Source organism: Phocoena phocoena, chromosome 5 (assembly GCF_963924675.1).
Source record: "Phocoena phocoena chromosome 5, mPhoPho1.1, whole genome shotgun sequence".
Classification (NCBI taxonomy): Eukaryota; Metazoa; Chordata; class Mammalia; order Artiodactyla; family Phocoenidae; genus Phocoena; species Phocoena phocoena.
This window is the reverse complement of record NC_089223.1, coordinates 55513848-55535880: the sequence shown is the minus strand read 5'-3', so window position 1 is coordinate 55535880 and position 22033 is coordinate 55513848. Positions and strand designations below refer to the sequence as shown.

The 22033-nt window shown below is 33.4% G+C and overlaps 1 protein-coding gene across 4 annotated transcripts in view; it reads right to left on the bottom strand.

Annotated features, from left to right (window-relative positions):
* Positions 1 to 13212: 13212 nt before the first annotated feature.
* The window catches only part of EPHA5 (EPH receptor A5), a 325672-nt gene continuing 316851 nt past the window's right edge, over positions 13213 to 22033 (bottom strand). For all 4 annotated transcript variants that reach the window (XM_065877349.1, XM_065877352.1, XM_065877350.1 and 1 more), the window contains 2 exons: positions 21166 to 21321; positions 13213 to 13318 (listed from right to left, as the gene is read on the bottom strand). In XM_065877349.1, coding sequence (XP_065733421.1) covers positions 13213 to 13318; positions 21166 to 21321 — 262 coding nt within the window. The remainder of the gene's footprint in view (positions 13319 to 21165; positions 21322 to 22033) is intronic.

The following is a 22033-nucleotide window of genomic DNA, read 5'->3' as shown; positions in this document are numbered from 1 at the left end:
ATCCCACATGCCGCGGAGCGGCTGGGCCCGTTGAGCCATGGCCGCTGAGCCTGCGCGTCCGGAGCCTGTGCTCCGCAATGGGAGAGGCCACAACAGTGAGAGGTCCCCGTACAGAAAAAAAAAAAAAAAAAAGTGGAGATCATAACCCCTCCATACCCCCACACCCTTTTGAACCTATTTTTTTTCTCTCCTTTATTCTGGTGTTCTGGGAAAGTCTCAAGAATTATCCCTTAAATTCTAGAGGTACACAAAAAACAAACCAAATGTGGGATGAAATCTTTGAGGTAAGCGTGGAGTTTTAAACTTCTAAGCCCAGTTTTCATTTGATAATGTAGATTGATGTCCATGTCTTTTTGAGTCAGCTCTTTGTCAATAAAAATTGTGTTGCTCTTTTTTAGGGAAATAGTTCTTTTCCAGATATAGATTGTAACTGCACTGCATGGCATACCAACGCTTATTTGCGTGGACATGAGTATTTTTATATTTGAATAGTTACTGAGACCAGAACTGAGATCCAGGGGCCTACAGACAAGAAGTGAAAACTTGATCTCTGTTTTTGGTCAGGGAAATAACCAGGAAAAGAACTTGGCTAGATTTGTTGAAGCTCACCCTCATCCACAGGATAAGCATTCTATATTCGTTCTAATCCTGGGAAGCAGCCACTCAGCCACCCATGCCAGAAATTTTGGACGCATTCTTCTCTTTTCCTAAATAAATGACATCAATTCATCCATGTGTCCTACTGATTGTACCTCTTTATTTTTCTTAAAAAATGAATTCCTTCCTTTTTATTAGCACCCCACCACCACCACTATGTCCATGGTTTAAGCATTTCTCATCTACTTCACTTACTATATCTCTACCCTAATTGGTTTTCTTGACTTTCTATACTTACCTTCTTTAAGGCATCCCCCTGCCCCCACTACAAAATAACACGTGAGACTGTCAGATCAGTGTTGTTGAATAGAACTTTCTGCAATGATGGGCATGTTCCATATCTGCAATGTCTCTTAGGATGACTACTAGTCACATGTGAGCACTGGAAATATGGCTAGTGAGACTGAAAAATTATTTAATTTTAATTAATTCAAATTTAAAATTAAATAGCCACGTTTGGCTGGGGACACCCTGTTGGAAAATACACCTCTAGCATGTAAACTCCATGAAGAGGCCTTTCCTTAGCCATCAGAGATTGAATATTCCTTCTTTCTTGTTCCTAAAACCCCATATGCACATGATGCTTTACTGTTACTTAATTTCTTTACTGGTATGTCTCACCTGATAATTTGTAGCTTCATGAGGTCATGGATCTTATCCTGGAAATCACAATAAAAATAACAATAACCTCAATAGCAATAATTTGAGACAATTACCACTTACCTCCTCTCCCTATTTTTCTGCTTTAGTCTCCCAAGAGATTCCACAAATAATTCCATTTTCTTGGAAAGGTCATTGAAAGAAAGCCCTTTTCTTTTATTTTTTGCTCTTCATTATAGGGAAAGATTATGGAAGCTATTTCAGAAAACCTAACATTCAGTGGACCACATCATGTGTACTAATATAAGGGATCACTTTGCCTCAAAAGTTGGTAAGAAAGAAATACATCTTGACCAGACTTTGGGGCAACCTTCTAGAGGAAGGGTTAATGACTCAGATGCTGTGCCTATGTTGTTCCAAGAACTATGCTGGGTGATAGGGATACAGCAGTCCGCAAAAGAGACTTGATTTCTACTTTTATCGAGCTTATATTCCAGAGGAAAAGAAAAATAATAAGCAAACAATTAAATAAGCAATATGTTTCAAAAATCAATATATATTTGCAAGGTTCTTTGAGAAAAGTCAGGGCATGGTGTGATACTTTTAGACAAGCTGAGTAACCCAACAGACATTTAGTCAGACACCTTAAGAATAAGAATAATGAGCCATACAAAGTTCTGGGGAAGGAGTGTTCCTGGTATAGGAAACAGCACATACAATGATCTTGAGGTAGACCGTTGCTTGCAGATCTCTGTGAAAAGAACATCGATAGTGTGAGGTGAGTATTGTCCATATTTATTGCAGATGAAGAGCCTGAGGCATAGATATATACACTAACTTTCCCAAGGTCACACAGCTAGTAAGTGACAGAGCCAGATTTTGCACTATTCTATAGGATCCCAGAGCCCACGGTCTGGATCTTGATTGATTAACATAAAAGTGCTTAAATGAATGACAAGATGAATAAATGAGCTTTAGAAAAGGGATCTATATAGACCATTAAAGCTCATCTGATCAGCCAAAATATCAATACTAGTCCAATAATAGGAATGTTATTTAAGGTAAAAACCATGTGAATGATAGCCACTACAGTAATACAGGCATATAATGCCAGCAGCTGAGGATAAGCTTTGAGTTTAGGTTTAAGACAATAAATTGTGCTAAAAATCCTATCGTGAAAGCAAACCTATTAGATTTCACATCTATATAATTTCTTTCATAGTTAGATGATTCCTTACTATTTTTTTAAAGCTCTTCTCTATGATAATACCATTGTTTTACTTACATAGTAGAATTTGTGTAGTGGTTAGAATAGTTTTCTATTTAGTTCATAAAAAAATAGAAATCATATGGTATTATCTCTAGATTCCACTATGTTATGAAGCTATTATCATCAATATATTTTATCCTCTGGCTATGAGATACGAGAAGTTAATCTCCTAAAAGTAATATCTCAGAAATACTCCCTAAGACTTAACCTCTGGAGAAATAAGTGAAAATAGTAGGAATGTCCTATTACAAATTGTTTTCTTGCAAATATAAGATGTCACCGACTAGAGATATTCAATCATTACTTTAAGTCATGATTTTAAATATTTTATGTTAGGTAGCCCTTCAAGAATTTAATGAAGATCGTGAGTCCTTTCCTTCCAAAATTCCAAGTTTGCAATTTTCCCCAGTTCCCCAAGGCTATCGTCCATAGGCATTAAGTAATGTTAAAAAGGTTAATAACACTTATTTTAAGACCTTTGGTTCTAGGTCATTTCTTCAGAAATATCTACGTAAAATTACCATATGTATTTCCTTTATTTCATTTATTCTCTACTTTTCTGAGTACTATATACATGTACTTCTAGTTTTATACTTCTCTCTTTTTTTCACATGACACATAACATTCTTAATTTAAAGTTTAGCAAAATGCATGTGTGCACGTACACACACGCGTGTGGAATGTTTTCTTGATTTTCAGTCTTATTTCCAGGTCCCAGCCTTTTTTCCTCAGTCCCTCAGGGTTGATGCATTGTGCTGATGCACTCGTTTCTAAAAAGATGCCCACACCATCAACAGCTGCTTGTTACACATTTGTTTTTTTCTCAGAAAATATCTGTTCCCCCAGTCTGCTGCCTTCCTTGGCTAAGAATATCTGAAGAGTTCTATAACTTTTAATATCAAATGACATATTCACCAGGGTAATAATTTTTGTTTTAACGTTTTATTCTGTAACCTCTTAATTTAGGGCCATATCTTAAGTAACAGAAAATAATGAAATGTAATACATATTTCGAAGAGAGTGAATTTGAGTAATTCATTTTTATATGTCTTAGGAACCACCCGACTCCATGCAGCTGCATCATAATTGTGCTATTGCATTGGTCTCCAGGAAAAGTAGGCATGAGTATGGATGGATCATTATTCAGATACAATGCACTGATACAGATACATCCCAGAGTGGATATCGTCTTGTCATTGAATCCCCACAGTAACATAGGTTGAGAAAATAAGAGCATTCTTACGGTTAACTTGATAACTGATCACGCAGATTAGAATTACCATGTGGTAGTAGTAATAATCCCTACCAGCTAAAAGTGTTCCATGGTCACACATTTGGGGAATCATTGAACTAAATTTAGTTGAGTCTTTGTATTTCTAGAATGTTTTGTGAAGCTCTAATAGAGGATAATACAAGCAAAGTTTTCAAAACCTATTTGACTTTGACCTTTGGACCACTTTTTTTTTTTTTTTTCATGAAGGACAAGGACCATTTATTTGTTGGAAGCTGTTTTTCTATATTATGGACAATCAGGACCATGTGCTTTGACAGAACATGAAGGCACGGTTCATGAATAAACATGGGGAGCATTCCACAAATCTTGAGAACGACCTGTGCTTCACCACAAAAGTTAGATCATAATTTCTTGCCCCTTCTTCAGAATTAACAAAGCAAAGGACTCAGAAGTCTGCAGTGTACCTGCCCTGAAAACACATTTAGGCTGCACGGTTCTGAAATACTTGGTTTGAAATTAATACTCATTATAATTGTATTTCACATATTTGTAGGAAAAAAAAGGATGATTGAAAAACTTTGTTGTTTGGTCTGACCTCCATACCTGATATGGTTAGAGCTGTTACTACTCCAAGGAAGATACAGTAAATCATTTTACTTTATCCTTATATCAGAGTGGAAACCCTTCAAGGCTTATCGTTTCATTTGAACGTATAAATTTTTATTTTCCTTAAAATATATTTTTTAGCATAATCCAAGTCAATTTGTTTGCTGACATGGTTCAGAATACCTTCTCTAAGGGGTATGTCTATTTATTTGTACAAAGGGCCAATCTGATGTTTCTAATTTTATCTTTCATGATCCAAAGTTACACTATTTTATAAAATTTTGGATAAAATGTGCTGTATAGTGTTTATAACTGTTTGCTCAATCGTGTAAGATTCCTATTAAATCCCCATCATAAAAATGCATAAGTTAAAGTATCAAGGAAGAGGGTCTCTTTGGTTCCGGGTGATATATTTAATTTTTCTAGGCTATGTTTCCTACTTAGAGTTATCTTTGACTTTTTCTTATTTTTTTCTACATTTGCTGGTGATACATCTGAGAAATATTTTCAATATGAAACTAATAAAATTTTATAAGTTTTAGATGGAGCTGAGGGTAGAGAAAATTTTAAATATAAATTTTAGATCTCTCCTTTTTTAACTATATATAAAGTAGTATCTTCCACTGGGAGTATGGAATAAGATATAAGTTGTGTTGAAGGTAAGGAAGTCAGTTTGGGATATGCTGATTTTAAAATGCACACATTACAGCCAGTTGGAGAGCTTTAGTAAAAATTTATACACATGAAGTTATATTTTGGGAGAAAGACTGGTGCTTGAGATTCAGTATGGAATACTATTCCAATATATGTTAATATTGAAGACTTGTGAGTTGATACAACTTCCAAGGGAAAGCATATAGCATGGGATGGGAAGAGTACCCACAATTTCAGTATTTGAAGGAAGGCAGAATAATAAAGGATAGTGGAAAAGATTGAAAATAAATGGCTAGAAATGTAGGCAAAGCAAGAAAGATTGAGCTCTTGGATGCCAAGAAAGGGGGGATATTTAAGGTGGACATAACATCGAAAGGGCCTTCTTAATGTTGTTAAGACATTAGTCAAGATGAGAATAGAGAGACTGAAGAAAAAAGATCAGTAAAATATGTCATCAGGCCCAAGGGCCACAGAGGGGTCATTTGAACATTTGATCACTTTTAAATAAAGCAAAAAAAAATAACACCAATACACTGTTCTGCTTTATCTATATACACTCTATCTCAGAAAAACTAAAGAGTTAATGAAGGGAAATTAGTCTTTATAAAAGTAGTATAGCATGAACAAAGAATGATGAAAAACACCATCTTGAAATTATTAACAAATAATTACTTGGCAATGGTCAACTGCCATTAACATAGCAGGAAGATAGTTTGACTCTGTGTACTGATGGAAGTACACAAAACTACCTATGTTGCATTCTTTAAAAAATCAAACCTGAATCTGACTGCCAATTTACAGGAAATAAAGGGAACATTTGGATATTGATTTAAGGGAACTGTAAAAAAAGGTATGATAAAACAGGGGAATACTGATTGGATATTTAAAAATATTTTTAAAGTTTATTAAATTTTAGGTAGGGTAATGGTATTACGATTATATTTTTAAAATAATCCCTCCGTTTTGGAGATGCACTCTGAAATATTTATTTATGAAATGATATAATATCTGGGCCTTTTCTTCAGTCTAGGAGAAGAGGTAGTAGAGTTATGTACAAAACAAGATTGATATTGAGTTGATAATTGCTGAAGCTGGCCTACATGTACAAGTGAATTTATTAAAATTTTATCAAATTTTATTTGAAAGTTTTGATAATATTATGTTAAAACAAATACAGAATGAAAGGAATGATTGCAGTGAAATTAAAGAGAGGAAGAGATAAGAAAATCGAGGTAATTCTCTTACATGTTTTGATAGTGAAGAGATGGCAAAGTAGGATATATAAAGATACATAATATTTACTGAAGAATTATTATGTGGTGGACACTACTTTCACTCTATGTCGATATCCTTAGGTTATTATAACAGTCATGTTATTTCCTCATTTAATAGATGAGGTACCTGAAGGCAAGGAGGTTAAATGGCTTGTCTGAGTTCATGCAATTGTTAAGTGACAGATCAGGATATGAAATGTTGGCTCCAGACAACCATAGTGCTCTGTACTCCGTCACATGGTGTAGAGGAGGAGTAATGGGGCCAGGGAAACTGACAGCTGAGGATATTCAAGAGCAATGGATGGAACAGATTCCAAAGCATGTAGGAGAGTGTAATCTGGAACTCAGGGGCAGTAGGGTTAACTTTAAAAGAGAGAAGGGATATATGAATGAGCTATGTGATCTGGATGAAAATCACTTAACCTTGCATAGGCTCCATTTCTATCTTTGTTCAAAAGAAAAACAGAATAAATGTCTCAACTGTTGTGAGGATTGAATGAAGATTTTTACTTTCTGGAAATTTAGGATCATTAAGAAACTTCAAACTGAAATTAATAATCCCAACAGATTTGTATTTTTCATAACCAACTATTAAAAAATTAGATGGGTGATTTAAGAATAACTCTTGCTGTGAAACAATTCATCTATATTTCGGCATTTTTGCCAACTTCATTCCAATTTGCTAGTTTTTAGCTGCTGAATTCAAGTAAAATACATTTGATATTTTATATAGAACTCTGCTTAATTTGAATGGCTACTGTGGATTTTCAGAAACATCAACTTATTTTACTTTTGGTAATAATAATTTGGTAGTAAATCACCTGTAGACTTCAAAGTTTCATAGAGGAAGTTCAGCTATCATGGATGGAATTAAGTAATATATATTTATTACAATTTCCTAAGCTTGTAAGTGAGAAAACTATGACATATGCTAGAAAAATACTCTGAATTAGATTGTGCTGCTACTCAGTGGAAGAATCACAAATAAGAAAAACTTTTTTTGAGTCCCAAAGTCTGCTTATTCTGAAAACTGAATATGTTAGAAATGTAATCAGTCAGATCCTGGTTCCCACCCAAGGTTTACACTTTGCTTTGGAAAAGTGTGCACATCATTTTTTTTCACTAAGCATTAGTTCCTGCATCAATTAAATTAACAGCTTGGCTTAAATTAATCCATTACCTAGATAGCACAGGGTGGAATCAGAATAGTGTGGTAGAAAGTACATGGGTTTGGTCTCAAATAAATGTGGGTTTCATCCTACCTTTGAAAAGAAGTCAGACTTTGGGCAATTTCTTGACAGCTTTGAGTCATTGTTTCCTTATGAGTAAAGCAGAGACAATAAAATGTATCTCAAAGGTAAGTGTAAAAATTCTAATACAAAATAGTGTGTTCTTATTAAATGTTAATTAACTTTTTCACCACCACCCCATCACTCCTACCTGGTCAAAAGTGCCTATGGGATTGGGGGAAAATTCCTTTTATCACAGGATCTTTACCTCTGTAGCAAAGCAAGAGTAAGAATTGTCTACTTGCTGAGAAAGAACTCATAGTCTTTACATGAGAATAAAGCAAATAGCATATGATTTCCCTTGTAATAGTGATTTTCTGCACAGACAAAGGGGTTATGGATAATTTCCAGAGGCATGGTGATGTCACTTTTTATGAATTAAGTGCAAACAAAATACAAATATGATTCATTTCCTCGAATACAGCAGATTGTTTGTTATGCTCTTTACAAAAGGAGACCAATGTGATACAATACACAGAGAAGAAGAGGGAGTGTTTGTACTTAATGACATCCCTTCCTGTAAGAATGCAACTCCTCCACACTCTGCCACAGCAGATGCTTGTTGATAAGAACGTCATCAGAAAGTCCCTTTTTGCAGACGGTACACACAGTTTTCTGTTTGTTTGGTTTTTTTTCTTTTAAGTAGTGTTGTATAACACTGTCACAATTAAACTTCTAATTAGGTTTCACATAGTTATGCTCATGTCCAACAATCTCAGTGTCAAACTCTAGTTGCAAAAAATATTTGAATGCAAAGATTCGTGAATATGTCTTTGAGGAAAAGAGATGCTGATTGCACTTTAAATATTTAGCATAAGAAATTCCAACATGTTTAGCAGAAGGAACTGAAATCATTATACAAATACTGTAAGTTTAAAGTCTTTGGGGGGAGGGTTAAGCATGACAATTGGAATTAACTGTATTCAAGTGTTTTTTTATTTTCTGAAAAAATATAAAATTTCATATCTTAAACTACAAAAACATGTACACAAACCAAATGCACATAGAGCTTAAAATGGAGAAAAAATACAGAAATGCTAATTCTTCCTTGAATTAATGTTGAGGCAGGGACTTGAGATATCCCAATGCCTAACATAGAATAATGCTATACAGCTGCTTCTGACTTGCCTGAAACTAAAACATTCTAATAAACATATTAACAAATGACTGAGTCTAAGTTTTATTCTCAGACTATTATAAATGTAAATTTTTACACTTTTAAATAATAAATTGTAAAACTATTAGCATCTAAAGATGCACAAACATGTTGACCACTGAAACTTCTACTGTTAAGATAGCCCAGCTTGAATAAATATCACATTTTTTGCCACCTTCAATTTTTTTTCATTTACATTTAGAAGAAACAAATAACGTTTGATTCTGATTATTATAAATAGACTCTTTAAGAACTGGTGTCTTTTCCTAAGCAATAATTATGTGGTCATTCTGAATAAGAACATTCAATCATTTATGTGTAAAAAGACTTCTTCATAAATCAACAAGAAATGAAAAAAAGTTCTTATCTATTTCTTCTTTGATACGTTACTATATAATTAACAGCATAATAGAGAAAAATATTCAATGTAACCAGCTGTGCTACAGAGTTGAAAAAATGCTGACTTATTCTAGTTATTAATTTCAAATAAAACTAGCACTTTGATTGTTTATTCATTATCATCATCATCATTTTATTGTACCTACTTTTTATTTTGAGGTTAAACATCTGTCAGGACATAAGCAAAGACAGTTTACTATCATACTTAGCTTTCTTTTTTCTTTATTTTTAGAAAGGACAAAATGAGAAAAGGATCTTATTCTACTATGCAACATCATACATCTGGTAAATTTCTAACATCTGACTCAAATGGCATTTGCCATCTAATGTACAATTACAGCCAACAAATGTCTTCCACAGGTAAATATCTCTGCTTGTGCTTTTGAGAACCCACTTTAAATGGGAGAAAGAATGGTGTTAAAAAATTCTTTAACTTTCACATGGAGATTAAATAGCAGACATGCAAACACATTAAGTGCTCAACTGATATTAATTTTCCATTTTAAACTTGAGATAGGAAACTATTTCTTCACCATTGCACACTGGTTAAAACTCTTACAAACTGAGATAAGGATGTTTTGCATTGTTTTGGCAACTCTGAAACTAATAATGCTGACCACATTTAAGTTTAGGTAGAATATTGGAATATAATTTTTATAGTAATCCTACAATTTTAGAACACTGACTTGGTGATTATAATACAAGAAATAAAAGACCATGCACATTCATTTTTTTTAAATGGGAAAATCAAAATTTTTACATTTTTACATACAATTCATACATTTCAACAGCCAAGAAGAACTGATTATGTCATTTTTACATGTGAGCAAATGGCAAGATTAGAAAACAAATTATTATTGATAAAAGTAGAATTGAGTGACTTAGACAGATATCAGTAAGTTGAGAATTACTCCCTGCTTTTACCTCTTTTTCAAAGTTAAACACTGAGAAAGACTTACGCTTTAAAGATATTGTTACTGATAGTTAAAATAACATTATGTTTAATTTGACAAATCTATCTTATGTACTAAAGTTATTGAATCTATATTTTATTTTTGTTGTCTGGTAGGTGACGATATGAACCAAAAGGATAAGAAATCACACAATCAAGATTTGTCAAACCTTGCCCTGGGTTACTGCCTTGTTGCATTTCACAAAAGCTGCCTCTCTCCTTGTTCCACTTCTCACATTTATAGATGAGATTGGCACTTCCCAATTGGTGATATATTGAGTAGTGAACAAATATTTTTGAAAGGAATTCTTTCTTCTTTTTTTGGGGGGGGGCGGCAGTGCATCTTCTAAAGTCATATTGACATTCCTTAGAAAGTCTCAACCAAAGTGAGATATGGATGAAAGCTATGTGTTTATTTAACTTTCATCTCAATTTACTTTACAAAATATACATTAAGTTTTCAAAGGAAGGAAATAAATTTGATCGAAATTAATTTATAATGTTCTTTTGTGAAAAAGAGAAAATCTGCATTGTAACTTCAAATTCCAATCACTTAGATATATTCCGTCCTGACCTCTGAATCATCTTTGAACACATAAAGCTGGAAAACAATTTAAGTATATTTGTTATGTATAAGTAATTGTGGCTAATCTATCAACTCTAAAATTTATGGTCATTTCTCTTTTAAATCAATACATTTATTCTTACTTTGAAGTTTCTCAGTTGTTACTTTATCACTTATATTTGGTTGGTTTTACTAAATTCAATAAATGCAACACAATCTCCAATTATTTTGTACAAAAGGAATTAGTTTAGTTACTTTTTTGTTTTCTGAAACAAACAAATGCATCTTTCATAATGGTGATGCCTCCTTACTTGTGATTTTATCAAGACAAAGTTAAGTCCATCTCTCTCTATTTTCTCTGGAAATTTCACTACTATAGAGTATACTTAAGCATAGTTTGTGTGGACCCATGGTACAGTACAGACCCAGTAAAGAATTATAGCCCTAATTGGACAGGACTCAATATATCATTTGAAATTGCTTAAAACTTCCCTTTTTCCCTATATTCTTTAGCAAAGAGATACTTAAGTAGAAGGTGGGCAGGGTAGAAAGAAGTTACGTCCCCAAAGTTTATTCTTGTATATGCTAATATTTGACTGAAACAGGCACTTGGGAAAGAGAGAGGGAGTACCAACAATATAATGCTGGTATATTCCCTATGGATGTCACTAATCCAAGCTATTCCAGTATAACTATTGCCACTGATAACCAGAAGTAGGCTGTATTTTGCTTAAATGCTGTGCTCTTTGAATAATCACATGTCATTCGTGATTTATAAAGTGTAATAATACAAAAAAACTTGGTTATTTCACCAAGGAGCTCAGTTTTGTTCAAGTTCTAATAACGGTTCAAATGTCAGTCTTCACCAAGTGTGGTATATAGAATGTACACAGGACATATATTTCTTAATAAGGCCAATTAAATAACACTTTAGATTGGCTCATCAAAATAAATTCAGTTCAGTGTAACTGAATACAAGATGAAATTACCAAATGAATAAACTGCCATCAACAAATAAAACTGTCAAGTCTTGCCATAGAGAAAATTCTAAAGGGAAAAATATATACATATGTATTTGTCATCATTCCATTGCTGCTTTAGTATCAAAATTTCTTAGAGCTGAGCCACAAGGGAAATGGTTACCAAGGATTAACACTTAGGGGTAATGCTTGGTGCTATGTGCTGGATGTAACAACATTAACAGAAGTCTGCACAGTTAAATCCTTCTACATCCTGCTGAAAACGTGCCCTTTGGTGTCAACTTTGCTTGACAAGATATTTTCTGGGACTCAGAAAGGTGAAATTTCTTACAGGGGTGCAAGATTAATGGCTAGAAGAACTGCATTATCACAGATATCACAAAGTATTTTTAAAACGCCAAAGGGGATTTAGTCTTTCAGACATTTCCTGTTGGTGAATAAAGAGATTTAGTAGCTTTTAGACACATGAGAGGAAAAAAGACACAAGCTTGGGTTAAATTTTGTTTTAAGCTTCCCTATTTCTCCAATTCCTAATACACTCTGGAACACTTGTTCCTGAATGTTGCTAAAATTAAAACACTATTAACAATGCAAGCAGAATGGTAATACACACATGTGCAAACCACACACACACAGAGCTCCAACTTAAATTGATTCCTGGGTATATAGCAAATTATACAGTATATTCACATTTATTACCTAGTAGTTTCTAGAAGAACAACTATAAGTAAATTTTATAACACAGAAAAATAAATATACACCCTGTATTGTACTTGTCCTTGATCAAGCAACATGTTTATACACTAGTTTCTATAACTTAACGCTGTGTAACAGCATTTAAAATTACAAAAGAAGATATCTATTTAGAAATTATCTAACCATATTGCTCTTCAATACACTTATGTAGACAATTAAGACTTGAAGTTTGAAGTAAACTTCAGTAAACTGCAGCTTTTGTTAGCCCACAAATGGCTATAAAACTTTTCCTTTCAAACAGATTCTTGGAAATTTTGAAAAGGGCTGCCTTCTTTCTATAAAGGTGCTATAGGGGCTTCCCTGGTGGCACAGTGGTTGAGAGTTTGCCTGCTGATGCGGGGAACATGGGTTCGTGCCCCGGTCCGGGAAGATCCCACATGCCGCCGAGCGGCTGGGCCCGTGAGCCATGGCCGCTGAGCCTGCGCGTCCGGAGCCTTTGCTCCGCAACGGGAGAGGCCACAACAGTGAGAGAGGCCTGCATACCGCAAAAAAAAAGGTGCAATATATAGTTATATATTTCATGTATACAATTTTGTATAAGTAGTGAGAAGGATTTTGTTGTAATATAAGATAATGTTTAACCTCATGTTCTTATTCCATGCAGGTTATATTTGCTTCATGAAAAATGAAGATATTGAGAGGAAGATAAAGAGATTTTAGTAAAACACTGATCACAAATTCTGTGGCTGAAACAAATGCTTTCTTAAGGTTTAGAAATCACTGAGTTTTCCCTTTTACCCCCTTTTTTGTTAAAATAAATCTCAGGGCTTGTTTACAAAGTGCAGAATCATTCACTTGACGAAGTGACAATTAACTGAAGTTACAATGGCACCATCCTGTTGACCAGCTGCACCTTCATTTCTTGAAGGCTGTTCATAATCTTCTTCTGGTGACCAACAAGAGTCACTCCAAGCCGTCTCAAATCCCTGCATGAAGAAAGCACACATTGGATGTATGTATTGATTCAATTTGTACCACACCTCAATATTTCACGCTGGCATAGAGGCTAACATTTTGCAGAAACTAATTAGATCACAGTCCCAATTTAGACATACAGGGTCCAGTTTTCAAAAGCAGGCTCTAAAATTGTACCTGAAAATCTGTTTGCAGTCAAAGATATATTTACAACAAGGAGTGATATATTATACATTTGCCACCCTTTTTGGACATGATTATTTTGTTGGCACAGAGCAGTGAAAAAACAAATTTGCACATGCTTACCAATAAATATTTAAATTAAAGGGTACAATTTCATTGAACGGTTTTGAAAATATGGACCTATAATAGGAACAAGCACTTTTTTTTTTGCTAAAAGAAGTGAGCATAAAATACTCATAAAATACTCAAAAGAAGTGCATAAAATACACTTTAAAAATTTTCATAGCCAAGCAGTTGAAGACCAAACTTTTCAAATGACTGTCAGCACAATCATTTTCTATAACAGATATCTTTAGGGGATAATCAGCACTACATTGCTCTTATAACACTTACAAATATTTTATTTTTTACTTGGAACCCAAAGTAGAGGAGCTTTCTTCCTTTATCAAATACATCTAGGCTCTATTGGCATTTAGAGCACTCTGAAGATTACACGCTATCAAGCAGTCTTTTTAACCAAGATGCTTTCATACTGTTTCTTTTAAACAAGCTTATTATTCAAAAGAAAACTACAAATGTTTAGATTCCTAAACTACTAGCATATTATGGAGCTCAAGGCCAGTGCTCATGGTTTTTAAATGTTATTTCATAGGATATTCAGGAATTCTATTTTCCCAAAATATGCATTTGGCAAATATAATAATTCAGGTACATTTGGCAAATAATAACATTAATTATAAAAAATGAGCATTAACAATTCAAGATTTTTAAATGACAAGGGATGTTTGGTATGTTAGATTTTTTAGATAATTACTCTATTTAACACATTATGCTAAAAGTAGAATATTTTTGCATTCAGTAAGTGCATCAATTTCAGATTGTCTTAGAGTTCTTTAGAATTGGACACAATGACACTAGAATTATTATATGTAAAATTGAATAGTTTTGGAAGATCAAAGAAATCTCTTAATTATCAGAGGATACAAATTGAATAAAAGGGTACTTAATCTCCATGTGTACTATTATTGGAAATAATTATTTATCTAAATAATATCTTAGGTGTCTTTTTCTATTTATGTTTTCTTGATTTCTTATGAGAGTTTTAGCAAATGGCAAATAGCTAAAAGAAAAAAAAAGCAATCACTTGGCTAGATAACACAGCCAGTTTTAGCAGAACCGGGACTAAAACCAGGAATCTGACACCAAAGTCCATACTCTTAATTTCTCATTTCTCTGAGATATAATTTTGAGCAAAGAACTTTAAATTACATGTAATTATTTATTCACCTGTAAAATGAGAACTCTGTATATATAACATCAAATATCCAAAATTCTAAAAGAAAGAAGATACCTAATAAAGGAAACCAAACACTTACTTCTTTGACTGTAGCTATGGAAACACAATCTATAGAAGTATACTTCATGGCAACTACAGTTATGGGCTGTATAACTAATACTCATGTTTCCACGTGTAATTTATGCATCATGAATTATGAAGACAGGAGAATTCATGGGTGCTCACTACCAAACTTTGGACCTAAGTCAGGAGAAAAGAGTCTAAAATTTCTTAAACTGAAAGCAATCGACCTCTACTAGAGAATGTAAATAATTAGTGCTTGAAATAAAATTTAAAACATATGTTTTATCACATGCTTTATAAACCTACAGGTGATTCTGACAAATTCAGATTTGAAAGTACTGATTTAATATATACATACTTAAACGGCACAATTCATATGGCCAACCCAATTAATAGGAATGAGGCTTTGAAAATAGCTATTACAGTTTATTCTGAAAGACCTGAAAAAATTTTACAGGTTTTCCTGCTCAAACAGGGTGGACTTTGCATATACAATACCAAAACCTTAATTTGAAGTGTGTATCTATGGCGGGGGGCATGGGTGTATGCGTGTATGTATTCCATATTCCAACTCTTGGTTGTTTTGTCTAACTCATGAAATCACTAGTTTATTTTTATTTTTAGACTTATTTATTTTAGACTTATTTTTGTTTCCACTGTCTTAACCTGTTATTATATTATATGTAAATATAACCTCATTCTCTGCAAATAACCACAAGAAAGACTCTGGTTCAGTGCTTTGGGAATTTAAATTTTTTGTGGCATCTATATCATGCTAAAGAATGAATGTTTTAAGGAATTGTATTGGATTAATACAGTTATAGAGTTTGTGTTTACAGGCAAATAAAACCTGTCCTTCTTCAGAACATTTCATATATCTAGATTTTAAATTAAATTTGTTTGAATTTTCCCAAACATAAAATTTTATTTAGGATCATCTTATGATCTGATTATCCCCTAAGATTCATACGGAAGGTCAGACCACTGAAATTCTCTCTCTCCTTCTTCCTCTCTCTCCCTCCATCTCACCTCCCATCTCTACCCCTCCTTCCATGGGATAAATGGAATTATGAGAACACAGCATTGAGTTTTACATACTGCCATAAATTATGTCTTTAATGGAATGCTGTTGCTTTTAAAATCTGATCTGTCATTTCAAAAGCTGTCAAATTAATGTGCAGAGATTTAGAAAGTAGCATTTATAATGCATGCAATATACATTTACCTTTATACAATGTGAGTTACAGTTAAAAAGTGGGCAGAAATAAGATTATTAATGCAGTTAAACTTGTTCTCAGCAGCAAAGTAGTTTCTTTAAAAATCCCATTTATTATTTTTCTAATAATACTACAAATGAGAATTAAAAAGGTATTAGAAAAACGTTTCTAATAAAGGTTAAGTAACTTTATTCCAATATTGATAAGTACATTAAAGTATTTTCTTTTATGTAGTTTTGTCTCACACTTTTGTGATTTCCAACAATTTCCATTTTACTCCTTAAAGTACATATTAAATGGTCAATTTAACAGTAATAATGTGAGAGAAATTTGATAAAAACTGAAGTATTTTACATTTCATGATGAAGGTGCTGCTCTATTTGCAATGATTTTTGAAAAAATAACTTGAAAATGGTTTAAGATGTATTTTACTACTTCCTTTTTCTATATAGGAATTTTTGTAGCAAGGCAAAGTTTTAGGTGTGTCCCCTTTACAAATATTATACTAATTTTTATCATGACCACGTGTAATCTTAAGTAATACCCAAAGCCAATTCTAATGATGATAAACTGTATTTCAGCATAGGTCTATGAATCTAAACATGATGAGAATAGTATTGTTACATAAAAAATGATTTGGATTTTGTCAACAAAGCATGGTTAGTTTTAGAAACGCTGCAAATATAATGAATTGCCATTGTTGTGATGACATTCCAATCTTTTTTCAAATGTTATTCCATAATATTAAATAATGGAAAACACTGATATTATGGTGCTAAAATGGCAGAATGAAAAGTGGAGAATAACGAGAGGTGTTTAGTTGATATTGGAGCCAGCTCTTGATTATTCAGGATGTAGTTCATCCACTTGTAGAGGAAACATTCCCTTACATTCTTCTCCCTTCTGCTTTACACACCTTTTAGCCATATCATTGGTACTTAGCCCCACCAACACTGGCTGGATAGGAGAAGGGAGAAGAGAGTTTAATGAATATTCACTAAATTTCAGTGCTTATTCTTTTTGTCATAGTTTTATTATGCAGTTGTATGTTTGGACTTCTTTGGTTCACTTAAAAGAATCCTGATAATCATTATATATGTACTGTACAAGATAAATATACATATATTTGGCAAGAGAGAACTTAACCATGACCTGGTTATGTTTTTCAACGGTTGAGACCTTGTGAGGGTTACACTAGACATTTTAGCTTACTTATGTAGAGCACAGAGGATAGTAAGCACTCCTACGTGTATTTTAGGCGTATAATAAATTACGCATAATGATAAGTTAAATTTATTTGAATTAGTGTGCACAAATTTTGGCTCTAGATTTGTGACACTTTCCTTTAAAATATTTTAATATTTTAAGACTCTATTTTTTTTTTTTTTTTTTTTTTTGCTGTACGCGGGCTTCTCACTGTTGTGGCCTCTCCCATTGCGGAGCACAGGCTCCAGACGGGCAGGCTCAGCAGCCATGGCTCACAGGCCTAGCCGCTCTGCGGCATGCGGGATCCTCCCAGACCGGGGCACGAACCCATGTCCCCTGCATCGGCAGGTGGACTCTCAACCACTGCGCCACCAGGGAAGCCCTAAGACTCTATTTTAATAAATGATACTAATAGGAATCTCTTCAGCTTACACACAATTGATATAATATTTAAGTTCATTGGACTTTGCTTATTTTCTGAATAATCAAAAGTTTACAGTACTCGTCTGACAAGTTTAAAAAACAGCTGTAATACTGTCCTTAATTCAAATCTTTGGATTCATTTTGCAACTCACCTCAAGCTCACAATTCCCCCTATCGACCATAACTCACTGCACTTAAACACCATAGTACAGATTGCGTCATTACTGCTACAACAATTGTTCTAATATGAGTACTGTTCACAGAACAGCAAAGTTTAGGCACAGTGATCAGCAGACAGAAACATCTAAGGTTGAAAGCCACTTTCATTGAACACATTTTAACTCTAAGATCTTGAAATATTTCATTTCTATTCCACATCAAGCCATACGTGTATGTGCTGGCAAAAACAAAAAACAAAAAACATAAATAAAATTAAACCTTTATGAAGGAAATTTTCACCAAAGTATGTGGTTCTGAAAAACTGTAATTGTTTACTCTTCCTTATTCTAAACCCACCATGAGAACAAATTTAATGGCACAAATTATAGCATATTTTTCTTATGTAGGTATATGGCAGTTTGATCTTTTGCTTTATATTAATTAATTTTATTTTTTTTCTAAGCATTTATTACAGGTATGAATATTTCTTCCATTGCTCAGTTTCTATTATACTCTGGCAATAATATTTTATTTATTATAGTATTATACAGGCTACATAAAATTATTGTTTAGATATAGGCAAAGACTATGTATATATAAATCATTAAGTAGTTAAGAGTTTGTCTTTACTGATATCCCAGTTCCTTTGCCATAGTCTTTAATAATGACTGACTTTTTTTGGTGAAAGGCTAGCAAAATGCATAGATAATTTTGTTTCTTATATTTCTGACCAAACAAGTAACTGATTACCCACTCTTTTGTGAGTTATTTAACATAATATTTTGATAAATATGTTCTTACTAATAGGAAAAATATATGGTCAATAAACAGGACTTCCCAGGTGGTGCAGTGGTTAAGAATCCACCTGCCAATGCAGGAGACATGGGTTCAGTCCCTGGTCTTGGAAGATCCCACATGCCACGGAGCAACTAAGCCCATGTGCCACAACTACTGAGCCTGCACTCTAGAGCCCTCAAGCCACAACTACTGAGCCCGTGTGCCACAACTACTGAAGCCCGTGTGCCTAGAGCCCATGCTCCGCAACAAGAGAAGCCACTGCAATGAGATGCCCGCACACCACAATGAAGAGTAGCCCCTGCTCGCCGCAACTAGAGGAAGCCCACACGCAGCAATGAAGACCCAACTCGGCCAAAAATAACTAAATAAAAAATAAATAAATTTATTAAAAAAAATCAGTCCTCCAATTCAAATATTTTAAAAAAACAAACAGAAAACCCCACAATAAACAAGACGACATGTATTTAAAAGGTGTTGGACTCTCCAATAAATCAGCTTCACTGAGGTTAAGGTTGGCTGGCTCAGTTCCTAGTAAGGAATGTGTTATTATGGTCCCAAGCAATTGACACATGGTGACCAACATTCTCTGAACAGGAAGATGTTGGTAAGTCTCTTAATTTCACCTTACTCTTCTGGTCAGAGTAAATAAATTAAAACATAAAATATCTGACAGGAGGCAATATAACAGGAGGCAACAAGCTACCAAAGTAACAGAGAGAGAAGAAATTGAACCAAGTAGAGAAGAACTGACCAGACAAAAATACTGGAAAAGAGAAATGAGTTGCAGACCATCATAAGATGATAGAAGAAGCTATTAGGGCTTGAAAGAAAACATACAAAATGAGAGAGTTTAGAGATAGAAGGGAAAATAGGAAAGTAAAGAGAAAGGAATTAAAAGAAATAAGAAAAAGTGAAACCATAATTCTAAAACACTCAACATATTTACAGTATTTGGGGGCCCCAAAGAAAGTAAAACAGAGGTAGTTAATGCAAAAGCCATTATTGGTGAGTATAACTATTCTCTGAAGGGAGAAACAAAAAAAGTAGTGGATATAAATATATACATGTATATGTGCTATTTTAATAAAAAAAAGAGACATCATTTAATGCAAATAGTTTTATTATATATTTACAAGTAATCTGACATCGGGTAGAAGAAATACCTACAGTATCATTTTAATATAAAATGACAAATGACTTTAATAAATTAAAATGACCAGTTTTACAGAAAAATTAAAGAGCAATCATGTAAAAATAGTTTTAAATTATCAGTAAAATTTTCCATTTATTATTTTAAGTATAGCACAGATGAGTTTTTTGAGTGTCCAAAGAAATAATGGGCAAAGTATATGTGTCATCAAATATATATGATTTAGTGGTGATGGTGAAAATGAGATTCAATAAATTAAGATAGCCAGCTGAGTGGTGATTTTAGGTCCTTTTAGCTATAGTTATGGAGAAGAGAAATGCTGAGAGAATATGACATTAATTGGTGATAAATGATGGTACCCTGTTACCTTTTTGTGGATGGGCAGTGAATTCAATGAACCAGAGAATGCCAGAATAGAAATGGTGAGAACCAAGCACTCAGTGTTCATATTATGTGAAGTAATGGAAGAAGGTCTGTGGTTTAGTGCTTTAGAAGGTTCTACCATGTTTTAAACCTTACAACAATATTTTAACCTTTGAATTTGTAGGTAATTTGAACTAAGTTATCATTTTATTCACAGGTTAAAACATCATTTGTGTTAATGTAATCTAGATGTAACCACCATAACAACAGTTAATTTTCACAAATAACAAATATTAGGCTAAAGTAATTACACATACAGAGTATATAATAAGATACAAACAACTTACAAGAATTCAATATTTAACTCTAGTGATTTTTATTTAATAAGATTTGATAAACTTTATCTTAAACGTGCAAACAGAAAAGGGCACAATTGGTTCCACTGAGATTGTACCAAATAACAAATCAGAGGCAGGATCTAATGTATCCTTGGATTGCAAGAATATAATATGCACCACTTAGAGAGTAAACAAGATTCCTGCCTGGGAAGCTTTGCTTAAGGTGATGTTACCTGGGTATTCATCAGAGCCAAAATTTAAGAGTATGTTTTGTTGTTATTTAGGGCTAGCCACACCAATTGTGCTTACAGTTTGTTTTGTTTTGTATTTACATTCATATAACATAGGTATCAGTATAAAAACTGTCAAGAAAACATCTTTTCCACAACACAAAGTACCAGTATTTTGCCAAGGAGATGTTATTCCAATTATTCAAATATGCAAATGTTATTTGTTTGAAGTAAAGAGGCAAAGATACTGGCCACAAGTAGCATTAACCATGCAGTTGTTAACAATACAGGCTAAAAATGAAGAGGCTTCTTTGAAAGCTGCCATACATGGACAAAGGTTACCTGATTTCCCTTGACCTCATCCAGATTGGTTTCTGAACAATTTTTCTCGCCCCAGCAATTATGTAAAAATTATCAGAAAAATTACTCACTCCAAGGTCACCTGAGCCACAGCGTCCATTGAACTGTATCCATTTTCCATGAAAATCTCTGTATATCGGCCCATTTTGATTGCTTCTAGCCATTCACCTACTGATCTGTAGGCCCCAGACCCCAGTGAGCCATGTTCTGCTAACAAATTAGGTACTCTAAAACACATAAAACACAAATATTAAAAGTAACATTTAAACTCTTTTGTAACAAATTATATTGTACTATTAGCTCATAATCAATGGATCTTTGAGTCTATAAGTATATTTATAATAGAAAAATATACAAATGCTAACAAGCAAGAAAGTAATTCAAAACACAAAACAATCTGCTCAGATTTTTTCTATCGATAGTTAATGATGACTTATAATGGCTTGATATGTACATTAGCTAAAAATTCCATGTAGTAATTTAGATGTATTTACTTCCTAAAGCTGTTTTGTTTGTAAAAATAATATAGAAAATGCTACCGAATAGAGATATGCAGGATAATTTGTGTAAAGCCAATTGCTTCTAGACTTCACTAGAGAAACTCATGCTCATTTAAGCTACTTTCCCAGGAGACCAGAAGTTAGTTATCCTTTATATTATGCTCTTACATATACAGGGGTGCTTGTTAATTCACCTAATTACTGGTTCATTCCAGTAGTGGAACTGGAAAGCAAAATGTAACCCCCAATACATAAGAAAACTGAATAGAATTAATCAAACCATGTGATGCTCTTAACTATACTAAATTTATACACTTTGGCCAATAATATATGATATGATAATGATGATGAGGAAGATGATGATTTCTAGAAAGGTATCCTAAGGAAATAATCAGGAAAAATGGCAAAAAGTACATGTGCACATTTTTGCTAATGAAAG